The 21,280-nt window shown below is 39.6% G+C and overlaps 1 protein-coding gene across 1 annotated transcript in view; it reads left to right on the top strand.

Annotated features, from left to right (window-relative positions):
* Positions 1-228: 228 nt before the first annotated feature.
* Positions 229-21,280, top strand: part of LOC126234902 (transcription factor Maf-like) — a 104,024-nt gene continuing 82,972 nt past the window's right edge. The window contains exons 1-2 of the mRNA XM_049943645.1: positions 229-258; positions 18,686-18,760. Coding sequence (XP_049799602.1) covers positions 18,703-18,760 — 58 coding nt within the window. The 5' untranslated portion in view covers positions 229-258; positions 18,686-18,702. The remainder of the gene's footprint in view (positions 259-18,685; positions 18,761-21,280) is intronic.

The raw sequence follows: 21,280 nt of genomic DNA, 5'->3' as shown, positions 1-21,280 counted from the left end.
GAAGTGAAAGGAATATTGAGCGACGTAGAAATACCGTCGAGTGGACTGTTTACGTATTCGTGGCGTGCCTACGAGGCTTATCGGGGATTCCACTGGAGATTAAACTACATGCTTTCTTTTCTTCGCGTCGCTCCTTGCATTCATCGCCCTGAATACTGCACGGCCAAGGTAGCAGTCAGCCGGTATAAAGCCTCCCCGCCGCCTTTGTTCCGGTCTCGTGCAGCGCAGAGCTGGCAAACCCCGTCAGCGAAGTTACAGGTGAGTGACAGAAAGTGGCTCCGGAGGCCCCTGGCCGGCACCGGAAGTTTGGAAAGACTCTTTATCATTTGCCGTAGGCAAACGAGATATACCAGCAGGCGACAAAATATGTGCACTACATCTGTCAGTGTACGCACCTGTCGTCTGTGCTTCCTCGGGCTGCCCATTATCATATGTAAATATGCCAGAGGGAACCGGTCCTTCCCCAACTGTCAGTGTCATGTTAGCCACTGTATAACAAATGTCAACAGTATTTCGCAGTATTTGCGCTATCGGTACCTAGCTGTGGCGCTACAGCTTGGGGCCCGGAAATAATTCTTTCTTTTGCTTACAGTGGAACGTATTTCGTATATTATTTTGAAAGCTATACAGTAAAAATCTGTATTTTCGCTACGACACTAATGCCAACCTACGTGACAGTTTCCTCTGACCTGTGTTAGTCTAAAATGTGTGTGTTATATGAGAATCCTTTTACCTTCTCAACCTGTAACTGTAAGGTACGTACCTGTGCAAATTCACGTAGTATTCCCCATTAACAGAAGAACTAGTTTCATTCATGAATTTCAGTGCCTTTTACCCAAGGTGCCGTCAGAACTGACACCATACTTCCGCCCAGACGCGTTTCAGTATAACAACTTGAGTACTTTGGATAGCTCCATTTATCCTTCTTCGAAGTGTGGCAAGGTTCGGATATGAAGTTTGTTCACAAAATCCTTGATGTATCATCAAGCTCACAAAAGAATGAAGCTATATCGGGGGAAGGTGTGCGTGTATGGAATATATTGCTTCCCGAGGAGATCACGAATGTAAAATCAGAGAGATTCGAGCGCGCACGGAGGCTTTCCGGCAGTCGTTCTTCCCGCAAACCATACGCGACTGGAACAGGAAATGGAGGTAATGACAGTGGCACGCAAAGTGCCCTTCGCCACACACCGCTGGGTGGCTTGCGGAGTATAAATGTAGATGTAGAAGTAGAAGTTGTTTGTCAACGAATTTTTATGACCTGACGAGCCGTCCAGGGTGGCCGAGCGGTTCTAGGGGCTACTGTCTGGAACTGCGCGACCGCTACGGTCGCAGGTTCGAATCCTGCCTGGGGTGTGGATGTGTGTGATGTCCTTTGGTTGGTTAGGTTTAAGTAGTTCTAAGTTCTAGGGGACTGATGACCTCAGAAGTTGAGTCCCATAGTGCTCAGAGCCATTCGAACCATGCCATTGACCTGACGAAACTAGAATGTCCAGCCGTAAGTGCTGTTGTTTGATTGCTCTGGGAGATGACTCATATGAACAACATATGAAATATTATGCTGAAGATAAGGTGGGTAGATCACGTAACTAATGAGGAAGTATTGAATAGGATTGGGGAGAAGAGAAGTTTGTGGCACAACTTGACTAGAAGAAGGGATCGGTTGGTAGGACATGTTTTGAGGCATCAAGGGATCACAAATTTAGCATTGGAGGGCAGCGTGGAGGGTAAAAATCGTAGAGGGAGACCAAGAGATGAATACACTAAGCAGATTCAGAAGGATGTAGGTTGCAATAGGTACTGGGAGATGAAGAAGCTTGCACAGGATAGAGTAGCATGGAGAGCTGCTTCAAACCAGTCTCAGGACTGAACACCACAACAACAACAATGAAATATTAGTTCACTTTATTACATGAATGATAAAAAGATTTCATTAACTTGATACAGCCCTTTACCACAGGGTTACTTGATAACTTACAACTTTCATTATCTGTTAAGGGGGTAGGACGTCAAACGGGCCGACTTGGAGCAGGAGAGGCACCACAGGACTTTTTAATTTCCACTGTCTATACTTTTACAAATAAATTCATAAAACTTTAACACCATGACCAGGAAGAATTCAAGATTCACACTCATAGCAGTGGAAGCTCAAAACCGTAACAAAACACATTTTTTTACATGTGAAATTTCATCATTTTTTCACTTATTACTGGCTGCATTTGTTGCTATAGGTACACATTTCTTCCTAAGTAAGAGAGATTCTTCGATGACTTTTGCACAGCATACAAACCATAGTTACAGGTGTATGAAACTCTAGAAGTTATTTAATTTATGAAAAAAATGAATGAACTGTTACATTTTAAACTTCATGTTTAGAAAAAACTCAAGTTTTATAGTTAATTATCTCATTTTTCCACAGTTTTTTAATACATTTGGAAAATTATAGAGTTTCATACACCTGTAACTACTGTTTGTAGGCTATGAAAAATTCATCGAAGAAGCTCTCTTACTTAGGAAGAAAAGGGTACCTATAGCAACAAATGCAGCCAGTAATAAGTGAAAAAAATGATGAAATTTAACATGTAAAAAAAGGTATTTTGCTACGTTTTTGAACTTACACTGCGATGAGTGTGAGCCCTCAATCCTTCCTGGTCATGGTGACAAAGTTTTATGAATTTATTTGTAAACGTATGGACAGTAGAAATTAAAATGTCCTGTGCTGACTCTCCTGCTCCAAGTCAGCCCGTTTGACGTCCTACCCCCCCCCTTAAAGCATCACTTGGTGCACTTATTAAAAAACTCTTCTCTTGAAGTACAGTGTTAAATATTTACACATTATTTACAAATGTACATGTTCGAAGTATTTTCACTGGGGGGAATCCAGTGGGCATTCTGGTGAGATCCTTTCCTGGAACTGCAGGTTATGTAGCAAGAGTAAGTTGATAGAGGAGCAGGAGCGTAAGATCTGTGCCCTTCAGGTGCAGTTGAAAAACGCACAGGAGGAGCTAGATAGGATGAGGAGGGAGAAGGGGGTTGGGGAATGGGAGCTGGCTGTTGGCAAGAGACCTGCTAGGAGAAGAAGATTTTCAGATAGTTTTACTATTGGTGTTTACAATAGATATGACCAACTGTCAGAGTCTAGTGGAGAGGAATCTCTAGTAGCTGTAGATGTAGGAAGTATGCAGCAGACCTCAGTAGTTACGGTGGTTACAACAGTTGCAAAGTCGAAGAGGAAGAAGAAGGTTCTGCTGTTAGGTAGTTCTCATGGCAGAGGCGTAGGCCAGCAGTTGCAGGAAGTGCTGGGGAGTGAGTTCCAGGTCACCAGCATTGTGAAGCCTAATGCAGGATTGGCTCAGGTGACTGTTAACATAGGGGGGTTATGTAGGGATTTTACTAAAGAGGATCAGGTAGTGATTGTGGGTGGGGCTGGTAATAGTATTGATAGGGATGGGGAGTATGACATAGATGGTGACCTGGAAAAGATAGCCACTCAGACTGGCAACACGAATGTGCATTTCGTGGAACTGTTTCAGCGTCACGATCGACCTCATCTTGATACAGCCGTCAGGCGTAATAACATGAGACTTGGGGGTGCGCTGATGACAGAAAGCATGGGTCACATTTCGCTGGTGTCGGTGGAGTCTATCAGCAGGACGGGTTTCACTAGACATGGCCTCAACAGGTATGGGAAGGGGAGGTTGGCAAAGCTTATAGGTGACAGCATAGGTGGGGTTGGTGGGATCACTCATGGGAAAATTCCTGCAGTAGTGGGTGTTAGAGCTGCACCTTTTTTAGATTGAAGTCAGCTGATAGGTATTCCTGCTTAAGGGAAGTCTCTCTAACAAGGGAACCACTTTTGACAAAGCTTAGGTATCCGAGTAATGAGGGAATTAGTATATTTCATCAAAATATACAAGGTATTAGAGATAAAGTTAGTGAACTGCTTATAGATGTTGACTCTGAAATTATTGGTATATCTGAACACTTCTTAAATAAGGAAATAATTCAGAGGCTTCCTTTACCATGATACAGGTTGGCTGGCAGCTTTTCTAGGAGCTCTTTGCGGTGTGGGGGAGTAGCCATGCATGTGAAAAACGGCATCTCATTTGAGTCAATTGATGTTTCAATGTACTGCACTGAAAAGGTGTTTGAATGTTGTGCAGGTGTGGTTAAATTTAACGGAGCTAAACTTCTAACTGTTGTTATTTATAGATCCCCAGGCTCCGATTTCACAGCATTTTTGCTAAAGCTAGAGGAGGTTCTTGGTTCACTTTATAGGAAATACAAAAAGTTAGTTATATGTGGTGACTTCAATATTAATTGTATAAGTGATTGTGCAAGGAAGAGGATGCTGGTAGACCTCCTTACTTCATATAATCTTATGCAAACCGTATTCTTTCCAACGAGAATGCAAGGGAACAGTAGAACAACCATAGACAACATTTTTGTTCATTCCTCATTACTAGAAGGGCATTCTGTTAGCAAAAAGGTGAATGGCCTTTCAGATCATGATGCACAAATCTTAACTCTAAAAGATTTTTGTGCTGCAACGCGTGTTAAATATAGTCATCAGCTGTTTAGGAAAGCTGATCCAGTTGCTGTAGAGACCTTTGTAAACCTTATCAAGGAACAAGAGTGGCAAGATGTTTATAGCGCTGATACAGTAGACGATAAATATAATGCTTTTCTCAAGACTTTTCTCGTGCTCTTTGAAAGTTGCTTTCCGTTAGAACGTTCAAAACAGGGTACTAGCACAAACAGGCAGCCTGGGTGGCTGACTAGAGGGATAAGAATATCTTGTAGAACAAAGTGGCAATTATATCAAAACGTTAGAAACAGTCAAAATCTAAATGCAGCAGCCCTTTACAAACAGTATTGTAAGGTGCTTAAAAATGTTATTAGGAAGGCAAAAAGTATGTGGTATCCAGATAGAATTGCTAAGTCTCAGGATGAAATTAAAACCATATGGTCAGTCGTTAAAGAAGTGGCTGGTCTGCAGAGACAGGTCGAGGATATAGAATCAGTGCGTAGTGGGAATGTCCGTGTTACTGATAAGTCGCATATATGTACAGTATTTAATAATCACTTTCTGAATATAGCAGGTGAACTAAATAGAACCCTAGTCCCAACAGGGAATCATATAGCGCTCTTAGAAAAAAGTGTTTCGAGACTGTTACCTGAAATGCTCCTCCATAATACTGACAAGAGGGAGATTGAGTTAATAATTAAATCACTAAAGACCAAGAACTCTCATGGATATGACGGGGTATCTAGCAGAATACTGAAGTATTGTTCTATGTATGTTAGCCCAGTACTTAGCCATATCTGTAACTTTTCCTTTAGGAGTGGTCGGTTTCCTGACCGATTAAAGTACTCGGTAGTGAAGCCACTTTATAAAAAGGGAGACATTGATAATGTTGACAATTTTAGACCTATTTCTATGCCATCGGTGTTTGCTAAAGTTATCGAGAAGGTTGTATATACAAGGTTACTGGAGCATTTAAATTCACATAATTTGCTGTCAAATGTTCAGTTTGGTTTTAGAAATGGTTTAACAACTGAAAATGCTATATTCTCTTTTCTCTGTGAGGTTTTGGACGGATTAAATAAAAGGTTGCGAACGCTAGGTGTTTTCTTTGATTTAACGAAGGCTTTTGACTGTGTTGACCACAAAATATTACTGCAGAAGTTGGACCATTATGGAGTAAGGGGAGTAGCTTACAATTGGTTCGCCTCTTACTTTAAGAACAGAAAGCAGAAGGTAATTCTCCGCAATATTGAGAGTGGTAGTGATGTTCAGTCCCAATGGGGCACTGTTAAGTGGGGCGTTCCCCAAGGGCCGGTGCTGGGGCCACTGCTGTTTCTTATTTATATAAATGACATGCCTTCTAGTATTACAGGTGTTTCAAAAATATTTCTGTTTGCTGATGACACCAGCTTGATAGTGAAGGATCTTGTGTGAAATATTGAAACAGTATCAAATAATGTAGTTCATGAAATAAGTTTGTGGCTTGTGGAACATAATTTGATGCTAAATCACAGTAAGATTCAGCTTTTACAGTTTCTAACTCACAATTCAACAAGAACCGATATTTTGATCAGACAGAATGGGCATATTATAAGCGAGACGGAACAGTTCAAGTTCCTAGGCGTTCGGATAGATAGTAAGCTGTTGTGGAAAGCCCATATCCAGGACCTTGTTCAGAAACTAAATGCTGTTTTATTTACCATTAGAACAGTAAGAAATAAGTGACACTTCAACACGAAAAGTAGTCTACTTCGCATATTTTCATACGCTTATGTCGTATGGTATTATTTTTTGGTGTAATTCTTCTGATTCAAAAAGGGTATTTTTGGCTCAAAAACGGGCTGTTCGAGCTATATGTGGTGTATGTTCGAGAACCTCTTGTCGACCCCTATTCAATAGTGTGGGAATTCTGACATTGTCCTCACAGTATATATTTTCTTTAATGCCGTTTGTTATTAGCAATATTAGCCTATTCCCAAGAGTTAGCAGCTTTCACTCAATTAATACTAGGCAGAAATCCAAGCTGCATGTGGAATGCACTTCCTTGACTCTTGTGCAGAAAGGAGTGCAGTATTCCATTTTCAATAAGCTACCACAAGAACTCAAAAATCTTAGCAGTAGCCCAAATTCTTTTCATTCTAAACTGAAGAGTTTCCTCATGGCTCACTCCTTCTATTCTGTCGAGGAGCTCCTGGAAGAGCTAAAAAATTAAGCAAAGTCCAGTGTTACATTGTTGATTTTCTTTATTTAAATTTACGACTTGTCACCTGAATATGTTTCTTTTTATATTTCATTTTATCTGTTTCTAATATCGTGTTATAATTTCATGTATTGACTCGTTCCATGACCATGGAGACTTCTCCTTAATTGGGTCCCACGGAACAATAAATAAATAAATAAATAAAATAAAATAAATAAATCTGAGATTTTGAACATGTTAGTCCTACTCGATGATGTTGGCTGCTTCAGCTGAGGTCATGAACTGTATAGAGCCGTTCCATGCTATATTGGCCTCTGTGAGAGAGTGCTACTGTGCTGTGAGAGAGGCACAGTCTTCAGGTGTGTCTCCTATCCCTCGTTGCGGGTTACAGTGAGACCTCGCTTACGTGTTTGGTATCGATGTACGTTGCAGACTTTGGTGTGGCACCACGATCTCTGGACGATATCAAAGGTCTGTTTCCAACTATCAACTACCGAGAATGGTTAGAACAACAACGGACCACTAAAAAAGTGGTCTGTTTGCTGAAAAGTAACCTCTCAATTTGTTAATATCGGGATTATGTCAAAGTAGACGTCCTCATCACAATGCCAGTACCGCAGTGAAAAGAGCTTATCACCTTCGTAAAGGTAAGTACACGCATCTACGATTTGCCACGAATATATTCATCAGGGGGAAAAGAGCTTCCAAACAGTAGTGTCTGATTTTGGAGATTAACGGGTTGTGACAAATGGCACGTAACATGGTTGAAACCATCACAAATTGTTAGTAGTCATAGTTTTCAATGATTTTGATTTAACCATTATAATCATCAAGCTACAGCGGTTTGCACAGAGACCCATTGATGGTTGGGTTGTGAACATTCGACTCCAGTGATGCGCGTTTACTTGATTTATGAAAACTGTGTGAACAATTTCTGCCATACTGGCTACCATTCGGTGGATTAAGGGAAGTGAAAAATTAGTGTGGGTGTAAAATGTCGATTTTTATTTTTTTATGGAAAACTTTTATTTGGAGTTTTCTCTTTAATCTAATGCATGTGTTGCTGATTTTGGATGACCCTGAAAAAGGTATTTTGAAATAATTTACAGCTAAAGTAATTTATACAGGTCCCATGAGCACTTGTTCAGTTACAACAAGATATCTCGGAAACTGTTTGCTCTAGAAGGCGGCAATATATGTCGATTTGTAGTGAACATCCTGCTGCTACAATGGTTGGTAGATATCTCTTCCTTCTTGTTGTATAATGCATGGTATCATCCGCGTTCTTTTAGGCACATTACACCATTTGCAGTGTGTATTTTGACGCGTTGCCCACTGAATTGCGTTTCTCACTTTGATCTGACTCCACCAAAGGAAATATTTAAAAAGAGAAGAAGTAAGAGAAATAGATTTTACAGAACATGTCCTGCTGGAAGTTTACATTCAGAGAATGAGGTTAGGGCAAGCAACACTGAACAGGGTTCTTCATCATCAAGTGCTTCGAAGAAGAAGTTTGTGAACAGTAATGAAGTCTATAGTTCGAGATGTGACAGTGAGAAAGAACTTTGGGCAACTGAAAAATATAAAAACAATAACCTTTTTGAGACGAACGTCAATATTTCTGTGGGCTGAGATGCATTGGTAAAGGACCTAGAGCAGGAAAAGCTTTATGTGCTGTTAAGAATCTGTCATGCCTCCTACGAATGTTTCAAGATATACAAAGGCTTTAGGGGAAACAGTAAAAGTACTGTAAAAGAATTAATGAAATTTACAACAGTGGAAGCAGCTGAAGAAAATGGTGGAAATAACTGCATACAATTTGACGGATCATGGCAGGAAAGGGTCCATTAATTTAAGCATTCTTGTTCAGCTACAATAAGTACTGATATCAGGAAGGTTCTGGATGTCGAAGTATTGTAAAAACATTACCATGGATCACAAAAGTGGGTCCAATAATGAAAACAAACAACTGCATGATCACAACAATCAGAAAACATATGATGGATCCAGCTCAGCTGTGAAGAGCTTTTAGCGCTCTCAAGAACAAATTGGTGTCGCTATGATAAATTCAGTGGTGATTGTGACTATAATTCATTCGAATCAATAATTGGCTACAGGGCCTATGATGTCCTAAGATCGCAAAAGTAGGAATGCGTCTGTCATGTGCAGAGACGAATGTGTGCCCGACTAGCAAAAAGCTTGAAAATGGCGAGACAGTTAGAGGACTTTTGACTGACGAAACAATCAATCAGCTAAGTGAATACTATCGCCAAGCCATTAGAAAGAATATAAACAACCTGAAAAGAACGAGAAAGGCAGTGTGGGCAATGTTTTCGCACAAGACTCCAAGTGATGAGAAGCTGCCACTATATAACATGGGTCAGTTGACTGGTGTGAATACCGCAAAGCTATGGCTGCTGGAACCGAATATACCAATGGAAACATCATCCCAGAAACTGTTGGCGCAGCAGTAAAGCCAATATACAGAGATCTAGCACATCCAGATCATCTGAATAAATTCCTCAAGGAAAAACTCAAAATGTAAATGAGTCTTTCGTTAACGTTGTATGGACCAGGGTGCACAAAAACGTATTTATGGAGTTGAAAACACCAAAAATTGGGGTTAATGATCCTGGGATCACCTTCAGTGACGGAAATTCAGACATAATCAAGGTTCTGAAGCAATTCTAAATTAATTTTGCCATAATACAGAAGCAATTATACAAGAACTGGCTAGACATCGAGTCTCCAAAGCAGAAATTATGGTCAAAAATACAACAGAAGCTGCAAAATCCCTCTGGCTGGGAAGGAGACTGTGTCTGGTTGATACTCAAGATGATAAAAATTACAGAAATGGAGGGTTTTAGGCTCTCTCTTTATACAATAGTGAGTTTTCCTATCCTTCGACTTCCAAGTGCGAATTCTGAAAAAAATATTTTTTTTCAGATGTTCCCCGTTATCTCAGAAGCTACTTAAGCTAAAGCTATGAAATTTTTACCTCTTATTGACAGCGGTATTGTCTTTGCGTGGAAATACAATGGCACAGATAGAAACATTAGTTTGATCGTAAAAACTATTTTTTTTTGAAATTACATATTTTTAAGACCTCCATTAAAAATTCATTTCTTGATTCCTAACAAAGATAGATACTTGATAGTATATCAGTGAATGTATTACCTTGGATCGTTACTGAGAAAATCAGATAGAAATGTGTTAAATTTAACGTAATCAGGGTATGGCACTGAACTTCCCTAAAGCATTTCTTTATTTTGAATTCGTTGCTGCTCAGTTTCGCAGTCATTTTCACATGATTTTAAATTAGAACTCATCAGAACTGAACTAATCTCTCACTAACTGTCGGTGAGGTGTTGCTGCACCTCTTTACACTCTTGTAAGTGGTATGCTACACAACTGGTGTTCAAAAAACACTCGGTGTCATGTCTTTAATTGTAAAGTATGGGCGTCCCTTTACATTGATACATTGTGTTATTGGGTAAATGCTTGGAGAGCAACACAAGTTTGTACATGTTGATGGGTAATAGTATACTATCCGTTCAAAATGTCTACTGTGCAGTAATAAAAGCAAAATAAAGGGATGTTTTACTTCACCAAATATCGCTCAACACGGCTGTTATTATTCAGACTGTTTCAAGCGATTGCGGATCCTATTCCCCCTAAGGAAGTTACTTCGAAATTAGACCTGCATATTGTCAGTACTTGTTTAGGTAATCTCAACTCGCAACCACGCTCAGATCCAAATCCGAAATCAGGGTCGTCATTGAAGTACAACGCTTAAACCCGAAAGCACCGTTTATCACAAACACCAGCATACAGCCAGAAAAGAACTCCAGGATGGAAAGTGAGGCCATCTACAGAAGATTTATGAAAAGCTTAACATTCACTTAACAGTACTTTGGCAGATCTTGCAGGAAGATGTCAACATGATGAAGACATGTGCAGTTGTCTTCCCACATCTTCAAAACACATGTTCACACGTCGGCCAGTCTGTGGATGGTTTTTAAGGCGGTTTTCAATCTGCCTCGGCGAATGCGGGCTGGTTCCCCTTATTCCACCTCACTTACACTTTGTCGACGATTGTTGCGCAAACACTGTTTCCACGTACATGTACACCATAGTTACTCTACCACGCAAACATTTGGGGCTACACTCGCCTGGTGTGACGTTCCCGGGGAGGGAGGGGGGCGAGGGAGCGGAATGGGGGGTCCACTGGGGATCGAACCGCACAATAACCCTGGGGTCGGTGTGGGGCGGCGGTGGGGTTAGTAGACTGCTGTAGACTGTTGTGGGGTTGTGAACCATTGAGGACTACGGCGGAGACGAAGCCTCTCCGTCGTTTCTAGGTCCGCAGTTTAATACAATACAACATGCCAGACAACGTAAAAACTTTTTCCCCATCTACAAAACTTACTGAAGCGTCTTCATGTATTAAACGTTGTTGCTATACTGAAGGAATAGTGTATAGCTCTATGTTCATATCTGTGCCACAATTATAATCTAGTACAATTTCAGAGAGGGCTATGATGTGGCTTTAAACTATTGTTTTATTCATGACTGTCGCTTTTCGATTGTTTTCGAATAACGGAATTTCTGAGATGAAGAAAGTTTTGCAATATTAATGTTAATAAGAATAACCGACCACAACTGTACTGAAATTATGTTTTTCTAAGGGACACGATTTCGTCAGTGAACATCATCAGGTAACATAGAAAATTCGCCAACAGTCTTTGTAACTAATTACTAACGAACCATTAAACCCCCGATTCTTGCAAGGGCCGGACTCCCATGTATAAAACAGCTTCAAACGTTTGATTAATTTACAAATGAGTACATCAATTAAATATCTGACAGGAAGCATGTAATTGAGAAAATGTTTAGAAAAGATCTGGAACTATGCTTAAAGTCTGTTGTAAGTTGCTAAGTGCTCTCATTATCAAACACTTGATGAACATAGTCCGGGTAAGTTGAGTTCCAATTTAAGCAACAGCTAATTTATCACGCTTCTCCATGTTTATGAGGTCTTATCTACTGACCTATGTGTCGTAAAATGCTATGTTTTTGGAGGTACAGTCAGTGTTTTGTGTTGATATTGTCTCCATACAGAGTTAGCAGCAAAGAAGTAATACGACATCATGCTGGACGCTGAAGTTTTATTGCTTGAACAGTGAAAATGTAGTAAGCGAAGAACTTTTTTTCCTTTAATCATTTTGTGGGGGTTTCCAACGAGTAAAAGTTTTGTAAAGTTATGTTTAAAGTTTGTTGGAAGTCACTAAGTGTTGTCATTCTGAAATACTGGATGAATATTATCTGGGTAATTTGCGCGCCATGGTAGCCATTTACGCTGCCTCAAGACACGTAAATAGTTTTTAATGGTAATACTTGTTTTACTGCGTTAAACCGTTACATAACCTTTTCATGAGCAGATCATAACACGATTTCAATTTTTTAAATTTGGTCAGTAATTGTACGAAATATTGAAGTTTAAATCGTTGTTGCCCCTGAAGGCCTGTAGATTGGCACCCTGCAATTTGAATCGTGCAATTGGATGGAACGATGAACCGGATTAGATTTTTAGTAATTCAGATTATTTACGAAGACTATGGTTGATTTCCAGTACCAGTTGATGATGTTCGTTAAACAAAAATGGCCGTGATATAATTAACGTATCTTAAATATTGCTGGGATGTTTCGTATTAACACTGAGAATGATCAAGATTATACGATGGAATGTGCTACGCAGTATTTTGCTGCGTTCCCTCACTGCTGGAAAACACTTGCTATTGTAATATACATCTACGTTGTTGAGGAAACTAAAGAAACGTTAACTACATCCTATATATACATGTCATGCATAATAATCAAAAGAGTGAAATGGAAGCGTGCAGCACAGAATAACATACACATAAAGTATTTTATCTGTTTTTTCTTTCGGTTTAATCACAAAATTGTTTCATAATGAAACGATAACATGTAATTATACTCACCTGTGGCGAACGATACCCATTAAACTGTGTCCGTGATTTATTTAAATAATTCTAATTTTTCAGACGTCCATGCGACATAATATTAACAACCATTAGATTCAATCAATGCGCTCATTTTTTTGTAGTTGATTTGCTTTGTTTATTTGTTGCATTCCATTTGTTTTTCACGCTTTTTTACTATACGCTGTTCGACATTTCTTTTGGAGATGCACCACAAGAATAGCGTCAAAGAGTTTCGCAATATCACATGATCGGAATTAACAGAGCTGTTACAATTCGTAGTATTGCGGATTTATACATTTATTGAATGACAAACTTTACAGTACTGACAGCAAAAACTGATACGATGTTAACAAATGAACTACCGCGTATCCATTCAAGCATTTTTCGTAATGTATTATGTATCTTGTTTTATGACGTATTCTACATCTTTAAGGATCGTCTCGCTATGGATCTATGCAACAAAAAGTACGTCTAACCAATGTAAAGCTTCGAAAATTGATTTTATTGGGAGAATCGTCACTTTACGGAGAGGAACCTTGTCAGCACAGCGAATCACCCACCGAATTGGCGTACACCATAGTTCAACGTTCTCCAAAGATTCAGTCCTTTTATGAGGCACAAAACATCGGAAATCTGCCTCTTACCGATTTCCCGGTGCCAACTACATCAGCTGATAACCTCTACCTAGAAGTTATGGGCTCGTACATAGCCTGAAGGAAATGCAACTGTGTCTTTCACTGCTTCTTCGAGGGGCAAGTAGTTGGCTGTGTCGACTCCAGATAGTACGAAAACCTCTCCACACGTTCTGTTTGGCACATAGGTATCCACGATGAGCAACAGTACGAACACCAGTCAGCACCATGGTGCTCGAAGAAGAGGGTTGGCTAGTGAACGCTTGGAATGGAAACTGGGGCAGTGGACTTAGTTGCAGGATTTGTCTTACATCAGGTTGTCGTCGTTGAAGAGTATGGAGGCGGACCTATTCGCGTTTCGGACATGCAGTCCCGCTGGCTTATCAAGGAGAGACCAGTCGTGTTTTGCGCTGTTATGATGAACGAACATGAAACTCGTATCACTGCCATAGAAGTAATTCAAGAGCTACGCAGTATAGGGAGTGGGTCCTTTAACGTAATGTCGAGCCTTATAGTCAACGATTAGGCAATGGATTCATCTTTAAGGGTGATAATAAAAAACCAACTGCTCGGCACGTTCCTCAAGGAGGCAGAAAGCAACCAAAGAGAATGGACTGCAGACATGAACCAGATTTGGCCTACATGGGACCAGTGGAATCTTTGAGGATGTCGTCGCAAGATCCCCTCTCAAACACTGTATGACCTCGGGAAAAACTTGTAAAGAACGGGACAGACTTGAGTCATTTCTCGAACAGCACGTGGAGAACAGGTGAAGGAAGATACAAGCAATTTGCAGTACAAACTCTGCTCAAACACAGTAATGAATAACACCCAACAACGGAGTAAAATTTCACAGATCTGCAAAGCTATTGGCTTTCGAACATATTGTTTTTGTTTTGGTTTTTGTCTTCGTTTTCTTGCACACTGAAGGCATTATTTTTTATTTTAGTAAGGCTCATTTTCACATTCTCTAGCAACAATAGAAGAAATTTTCAGATCCCAATCTGCGAAAATTGAAGGAGTGTATGTTAATGGAAAACGCCTGAATTATATTCGTTTTATGATGACTAATATATATATATATATATATATATATATATATATATATATATTAGAAACTGATAGGGGAGCAATTTGGGAATGGGGCTTACAATAACACTAAAGTATAGTGTAATCAATACATAGCAAACAAAATTGTACGCCGCATTACTAAATAAGTCATAGAACGAGTTAGTAAGTTGTATTTGAAACCAGAATTGCGGGAATCTTATATCAGTTGGTCTACTGTATGGAAACATTTGTTAAAATTTCACACATCTCCAATTTTTTCTGTGATACTTTGTGTCACTATTTTGATTTCTGACTTTAAAATAAGATAATTATCCTACAAATCTCTTTTGTTTCATTTGATCTTAAGTGACATATATTCCGCACATTGCAACATTTTGGTTACGAAATTTCTCATAACATTTCATTATCTGTTAAATCAAGAACTGTTATAATTTTGTAAAGCAAACTCAATTTTTCATGAAAAACAGTCACATGGAGAAAATATAAACTGTTTTTATTTTGGCGATGTGGAATATGCCATAGTTTCTACAAAACTCTATTTAACAATTATTTACTATAATACGCAATTATTTCTATTTTTATAAATTTTACTAACGTCAAGAGGCATGTTTTCATTATAACTGTTCACTCATGGACGCAGAAAACTGTGTACAAATGCTAATCCGACCAATTGTCTGTTCTGGAACAATCTAGAACTTGTTGCTGTAATATATCATTTGTCATACATGCCAAAAGATATTTAGTCTTTGTTATGGTCTCTACTTGTACAGTCTTAGTCTGGATGTTGAGTTGTAAGTTAGTTTTTATGCTGCGACAGAATGTGCGTCAAGTATCACTTATTTATGTTGGAAACAGTAACTGGTATTTAAAATACACTCGGAATATTTTACCAGCTTTTTTTTTTTTACCTGGATGGGAAATAAAAGGAAGTGCGATAAAATGTGAATACGTTTCTCGACTAATGTTCAACAAACATGGACTTTAACATCAGCCCCTACACAAGAGGGAGTTGAAGCCAGAAATGAATTCACGAAATAATATGAGTGTTAAATATTTTGATCTATATCTCATCCAATTCAGAAAAGTATTTTAACGTTGCTATCTCTCATACTACGTAACCATGCATTTACACAGCTACATGACTAGCTGAAAAAATGCACTTATTTTGCATCAAGCGCCGGCCAGTGTGGCTGAGTGGCTCTAGGCGCTTCAGTCCGGAACCGTGCTGCTGCTACGGTCGCAGGTTCGAATCCTGCCTTGGGCATGGATGTGTGTGTCGTCCTTAGGTTAGTTAGGTTTAAGTAGTTCTAAGTTCTAGAGGACTGATGACCTCAGATGTTAAGTCCCATAGTGCTCAGAGCCAATTTGCATCAAGTTTCGTGACAATGACTTTTAAATGGACTTATGGAACAGTAATCTTAGTACCTGAAGACCACAGTGCTCAGAAAAGTCTACTTGGTACATGAAAAGAGACCAGTTACCATTTTGATCGTAAGGTGCCTGTTCAAACTTAATTTACGATTTCTGTTAGACAATAATATTGCCACTGAGTGTTTCCACATTTAGCAGCTGTATTTATTTCTCCTAATGCTTTGTTACTATAAGTTGTTTTATGATTTTCCTAATTTACACAATTGTTGATGGCTTTGAGCATAACTTCTTCTGCAGTCTGAATAATTTATTTTTGAAGCTGTTCCCAACATTTAGGTATTCTTTTTTCCAAATGTATTTTGTGATCATTTTCTCCAGATAACTTCTGCACGGCAAACTTTTTGGGTTGGTATTGATTCTTTTTGCTAAATATTCGCCTAATCTTGAGTTTGGTGGGTTGGTCGATTTGGGGGAATCGAAGTCATCGGTCCCGTCGCATTAGGGAAGGATGGGGAAGGAAGTTGGCCGTGCCCTTTCACAGGAACCATTCCGCCATTTGCCTGGAGCGATTTAGGGAAATCACGGAAAACCTAAATCAGGATAGCCGGACGCAGGTTTGAACTGTCGTCCTCCCGCATACGAGGCCAATGTGCTAACCACTGCGCCACCTCGACCGGTGTCTTGAATTTAATGATAGGTAAGTAATGGTCTGAATCAAAACTGCAATAAATCATTGTGATATAAAATATCAACACCTGAGCATCATAAACTGACAGAGTTATCGGAAGATTTACACTTTGCCTCTTGAGACCTTTTTATTTAAGTTGTATCTATGGTGGTTACGTTGGTTCCCAAACCATGATTACAAATGTTTACAAGGTGAATTTGTTTATATGAAATAACAAATAACTCACCTATAAGTGACGGTTGCAGTAAGAAGAAATATAAGTCACTGACTGCATTTTGCTATCAAACTGATATGCCGATACGAATGTACTAGAAAAATTGTCCCTGTAAAAGCTACATTCCTTCGGAGAGTCCTAAGCCTTCCAGCGACTTATCAAACTCACTCAACAGCGGAATTTATCGGTCCAAAAGTTGGAGCATGTGTGAAGATAGTGCAATGAGATTTCGATGTACGAAGTCATTCGTAGGAGATTCGAACCGCTCGAAGGCTAAAATACTTTTCAGGTGTTTTGGGACGTTAATTGATCTAAGGACCTGTTGTACAGAATAGTTTACGAATGAAAAAAATATAGTATATGCTGATGGATACTGAATCTAAATCTAAAATACATATGCCGTGAAACTGAAAACGTGACAAAAATCAAGAAACCTGGAGAACATCCAGACCAAATAAATAAATTTATTGTTTCATTGCAACTATAGTCGATACTGAATTATCAAGCAGTATAGCTCATTAATGTCAAATAAATAGGAAACACTGAAAAATATTTACAAACATACAGTATAACAGAAAAAGGTCTGACAGAAAGCAGCTACTTAGAAGTAGAAATGTTAAAAATACAAGACTTCCAAAAGTGTAGAGAGCAAGATAACAGGAGTGAAATGGTTTGAGGAAATAAAAATGTACACTTTGAAATCGTGAAAGAATATTGGTTAAAAGTAAACAAATAGTGGGTGGTACTGAAATTAATATGCTGTCCTCCGAGGTCTGTAAAGGAAGAAAATGACGATATGTATGTTAGTACCTATCCGCTCAGTTCACGGGTGTTAAATGATTATCACTGCGTTCCCATCATCCACTTACATAGAAAGTCGAACGTATCCTTTCGATTCGTTCTTATCAGTGCTTTCTGAAAATAAAAAGGAAATATTAATCTAAAATCTACAACTTTTCGTGGACAACCTATTATCCTTCTTGTATGTATATTCCTTTTAATGATTTATTCTTTTCTTGGTCTTAAGTGAGGAATCAATCTACTAGTGACTCTGGGTTGTCTTCTTCTGTACAAGTGAATTTCGTTATCTACTGTGGCCTTTAGGGGAGATTATGGGGTGGCACTGGGACCGAGTCGAAAAATTTTAAAGCAACCATTCCAGTTTTGAAGACTAAAGCACTGATATCCTATACTTTTCGTTTTTGAAGATAACTTACTGTCCAGCACAATCACAACAATTTCAGGACGAAATTACTGGCCATCTTCCGGTCATGAGAGGATACGATTACCCATCCAGGCTACGGCGGAAATGCCAATGTTTTTGATTGATGTCATTGACAATGTTGTTTCCACAGTGATGGGAAAGGACTACAGTACCCTCCTTATGACCTGAAGTCGGCCAATACTTTCGTATTGAAATTGTTACGATTGTGTCGGACAACAAATTATTTTCGAAACACGCCATCACTGGTGTCTCTTAGTACGACTGAAACGACTGTTTTTCAGTTTTTATCTTATTACTTGAGAAAGTTTCCAGAATTTTATAACTATGGTATAAGCTAAATTAATGAGCACAAGTAAAGATACAACATATAAAGAGTGATCAGAAAATTTCCGTTCGGAGGCCACACTAACCCGTTCTCTATACGTCGGTGCTTATAAACACACGTCGGAGTCGCACTGGGTTTCATATACGCTGCAGCAATGCCGTCAAATGGGTACTTTTTAATCTCCCCTTAATCAAGAAATAAGCGTGAAACATATACAAACAGAAATAAAAATTTAAAATGTGCTATACGCACTTTTAAGTGATCTACAGCGTCAACAACGGTAACTGCAGTTCAGTTATAGCACATTCTGTACATATTCACATCCAGCGATACGTCATCATGAGCTAGTAATTCTCCCGACTTCCATTAGACTGTTTATTTGGCCTAATTTCTGTAACTGTCAAATAATACGTCTTTCTTTCGCAGGTTCCTCTTTGCTGATCATGGGCTCCGAGAGGTCTTTGCTGACGGTGTTGATAAGTGGTACAGTCCTGCTCCAAGGTAATTCATATCACTGATTACATTATATAACCTAGCGTTTTTTTAAGTTAGGTGTTTCGTCAGTGCTCTCTGTTTTGTGAAACGTTAAATCAAACACCTAGACAGGTGATGCGGTAATCCAGCTTAGCCTCCTCCGTACAACTACGTGCCTTCTGCAGAAAGCAGCACAGAGCGAGATGGTGTAATGGTTGAACAATGGACTCGTTTTCGCGAGTATGGCAGTTCAGATCCCCTTCAACGCATCCAGATTCAGGTTTTCGGTCATTTCCCTAATGCAGATGGTTCCTTTGCAAGAGCACGGTTGATTATCTGAGCTTCTGATCCGTCTCGAATGACGTCGTAATCGAAGGGTTGCTAGACACTATTCTCCTTTTCTTCTTTCGTCCATAAAGTACGCCCAATGGACCAGGTAATTTGCCCTTAATTGAGATTTACATTATGTAAACATATAAAAAATTAAGAGCTTTGACATTTATAGGGATTTTCTGGGAATGTAGTTACAATAGGGAAGCTACACTTTCTGGACACTGGACAGTCTTATGAAGGTAATCTTTCCGCGCCAAGACTCGGTTAATTACTGCACATTCGGCTTCGCTACAACACGTTAATTATGTCGTATGAAATTATTATGAAGTTGTACATTTTATACACAGTTACGTAAACCTGTCTAAGAGGAGTGCGATAGTCGACTTTGACCCTCGGCGATCTGAAGAGTGATAGAAAACTATATCTGCAACTGTCAAGTAGCAGTGTTCCTAGCCTTCAAAAAGGTACCGTTTGGTCGACAGAGAAGAGTTATTTGACTTGCTCATAGAAATCTGAGTGGTCGTGGAAACAACGGAAATTATCAAGTAGACATCAACAAGGACCCGTTTTGAGGTAAAATTTATGGGGTAGGTCCCCAAGGAGTTTAATATTAAATTAGGTGTGAGGTAGCGTGATGCACTGTCTCTGATTCCCTTCAGTTGTGTTTTGGATATCATCTACGGACAGGAGAAAGACTAGACAGCAATGTGCTTCTAAGCAAAGTGCGCGATGGAGGATCCAAAAGTGGTACGAAGGTTAGCTGACTTGTATTCGATGATGATTCCTCGGTCGTCTCTGTGAACACGAGCACAACTGCCGAGCAGATATATACTCTAAAACAATAAGAAGAAAAGTTGGGCTTCAATTTTCCTTTCAGAAAAAATTACAAGCATCAAAGCACGGTAACGAGGCACAGTGAGACAGAAAGAGTTGACAGCTTTAAATATCTTGGTGAAATAGTACAATTGAAAACTGTGAAAGAAATTCCAACAATACTTTGCGATAAAAGGTGTCCAGTACTTTTTGTAGGACACACTCTCTATACAAGAGAGAAAGGCGAGCTAAACTAAGGCACCGAGACACTGCAGTTAAAGTACTGTTTTTACATGCTAGTGCGTGCCTCCGAATGACAGGAATGTGAAGACTAAGGCAAGCCGAGTAATTCATGAAAGGTCAATCGAGCCTATTAGGAAAGGAAGACTAAAATTTACGGATATCTGTTTAGGTGAACAAAGGAAGGCTAATATAAGAAATTTTCAATGTACTTGACCCAAGATTTCGGACAAATGGTTCGAAGATGTGAGAAGTGACCTTGAACGGTGTGAATTGAATCGAGGTGACATCTCATGTCAGCGAAAGTAAAGTCAGTGACTGATAACTTTAGAAATTTCCATGACGAACAAAAACTAAATAGCGGATGGAAAGAACAAAGGAGACAGACTGCCAGAGAAAGAATTTTAAGGTTTTGGGCTTCAAAGAAGGCTTCCAGTATTGCGTAAGCGGCACCTATCTTTGTCTCTAAAGGGCGTTATCGAATTGCTAGAGTTCTGGAGGTATGCGGCAGCAAATATCTAAGCACGGATCACATAATTCCCGTAGATTACAGTATGTGGATCATTGGCGCGGAATAGCCAACATGACATTGTCCTAGATGTGCTCCCTTACCTTCAGATCAGGTGAATTTGTTGAGCAGGACATCAACACGATTTCACTACCATGCACCACAAACCACTGTAGTATGATTCTGCCCACATAAAATGGATAGTTATTCTGTTGGAAAATGCCATCGCTATCGCTAGTCTGGGCTAGTGTCGTGGTCATGTGTCGAGCCGTCTTTCGCCAGGATGACCTGGTGTAATAAGAAACGTGATCATGCCTGCACCAGCCTGTACTCTGCCGTCAGATCAGCCACAGATCGCCGGGTATCCTGGTTTACAAAGCAGAGAAGCTCCGACCTCCACATTCTGTGATGAGGCGTGGTCGTCAAACATCTAGTTTCCTACTCGTTTTTTTACCGTACTTCAAAAGCTTTCCATAGATGCTCACTACAGTAGAACACTAATATCGACCAGATCCGCCGTTTCGGAGACTAATTTCCTTGGCTCCGAGGCATAAGAATCTGCCGTCAAATCGATTACATCAGCGAATTTCCCCATTTGCGGCCCTTGACACATTGACTGCCATTATGAAATTTGGACCATTCGTTGCTATGCC

The sequence above is a fragment of the Schistocerca nitens genome, chromosome 1, assembly GCF_023898315.1.
Source record: "Schistocerca nitens isolate TAMUIC-IGC-003100 chromosome 1, iqSchNite1.1, whole genome shotgun sequence".
Classification (NCBI taxonomy): domain Eukaryota; kingdom Metazoa; phylum Arthropoda; class Insecta; order Orthoptera; family Acrididae; genus Schistocerca; species Schistocerca nitens.
Note: the sequence above shows the minus strand (reverse complement) of the source record. Positions and strands in the feature narration are given on the sequence as shown.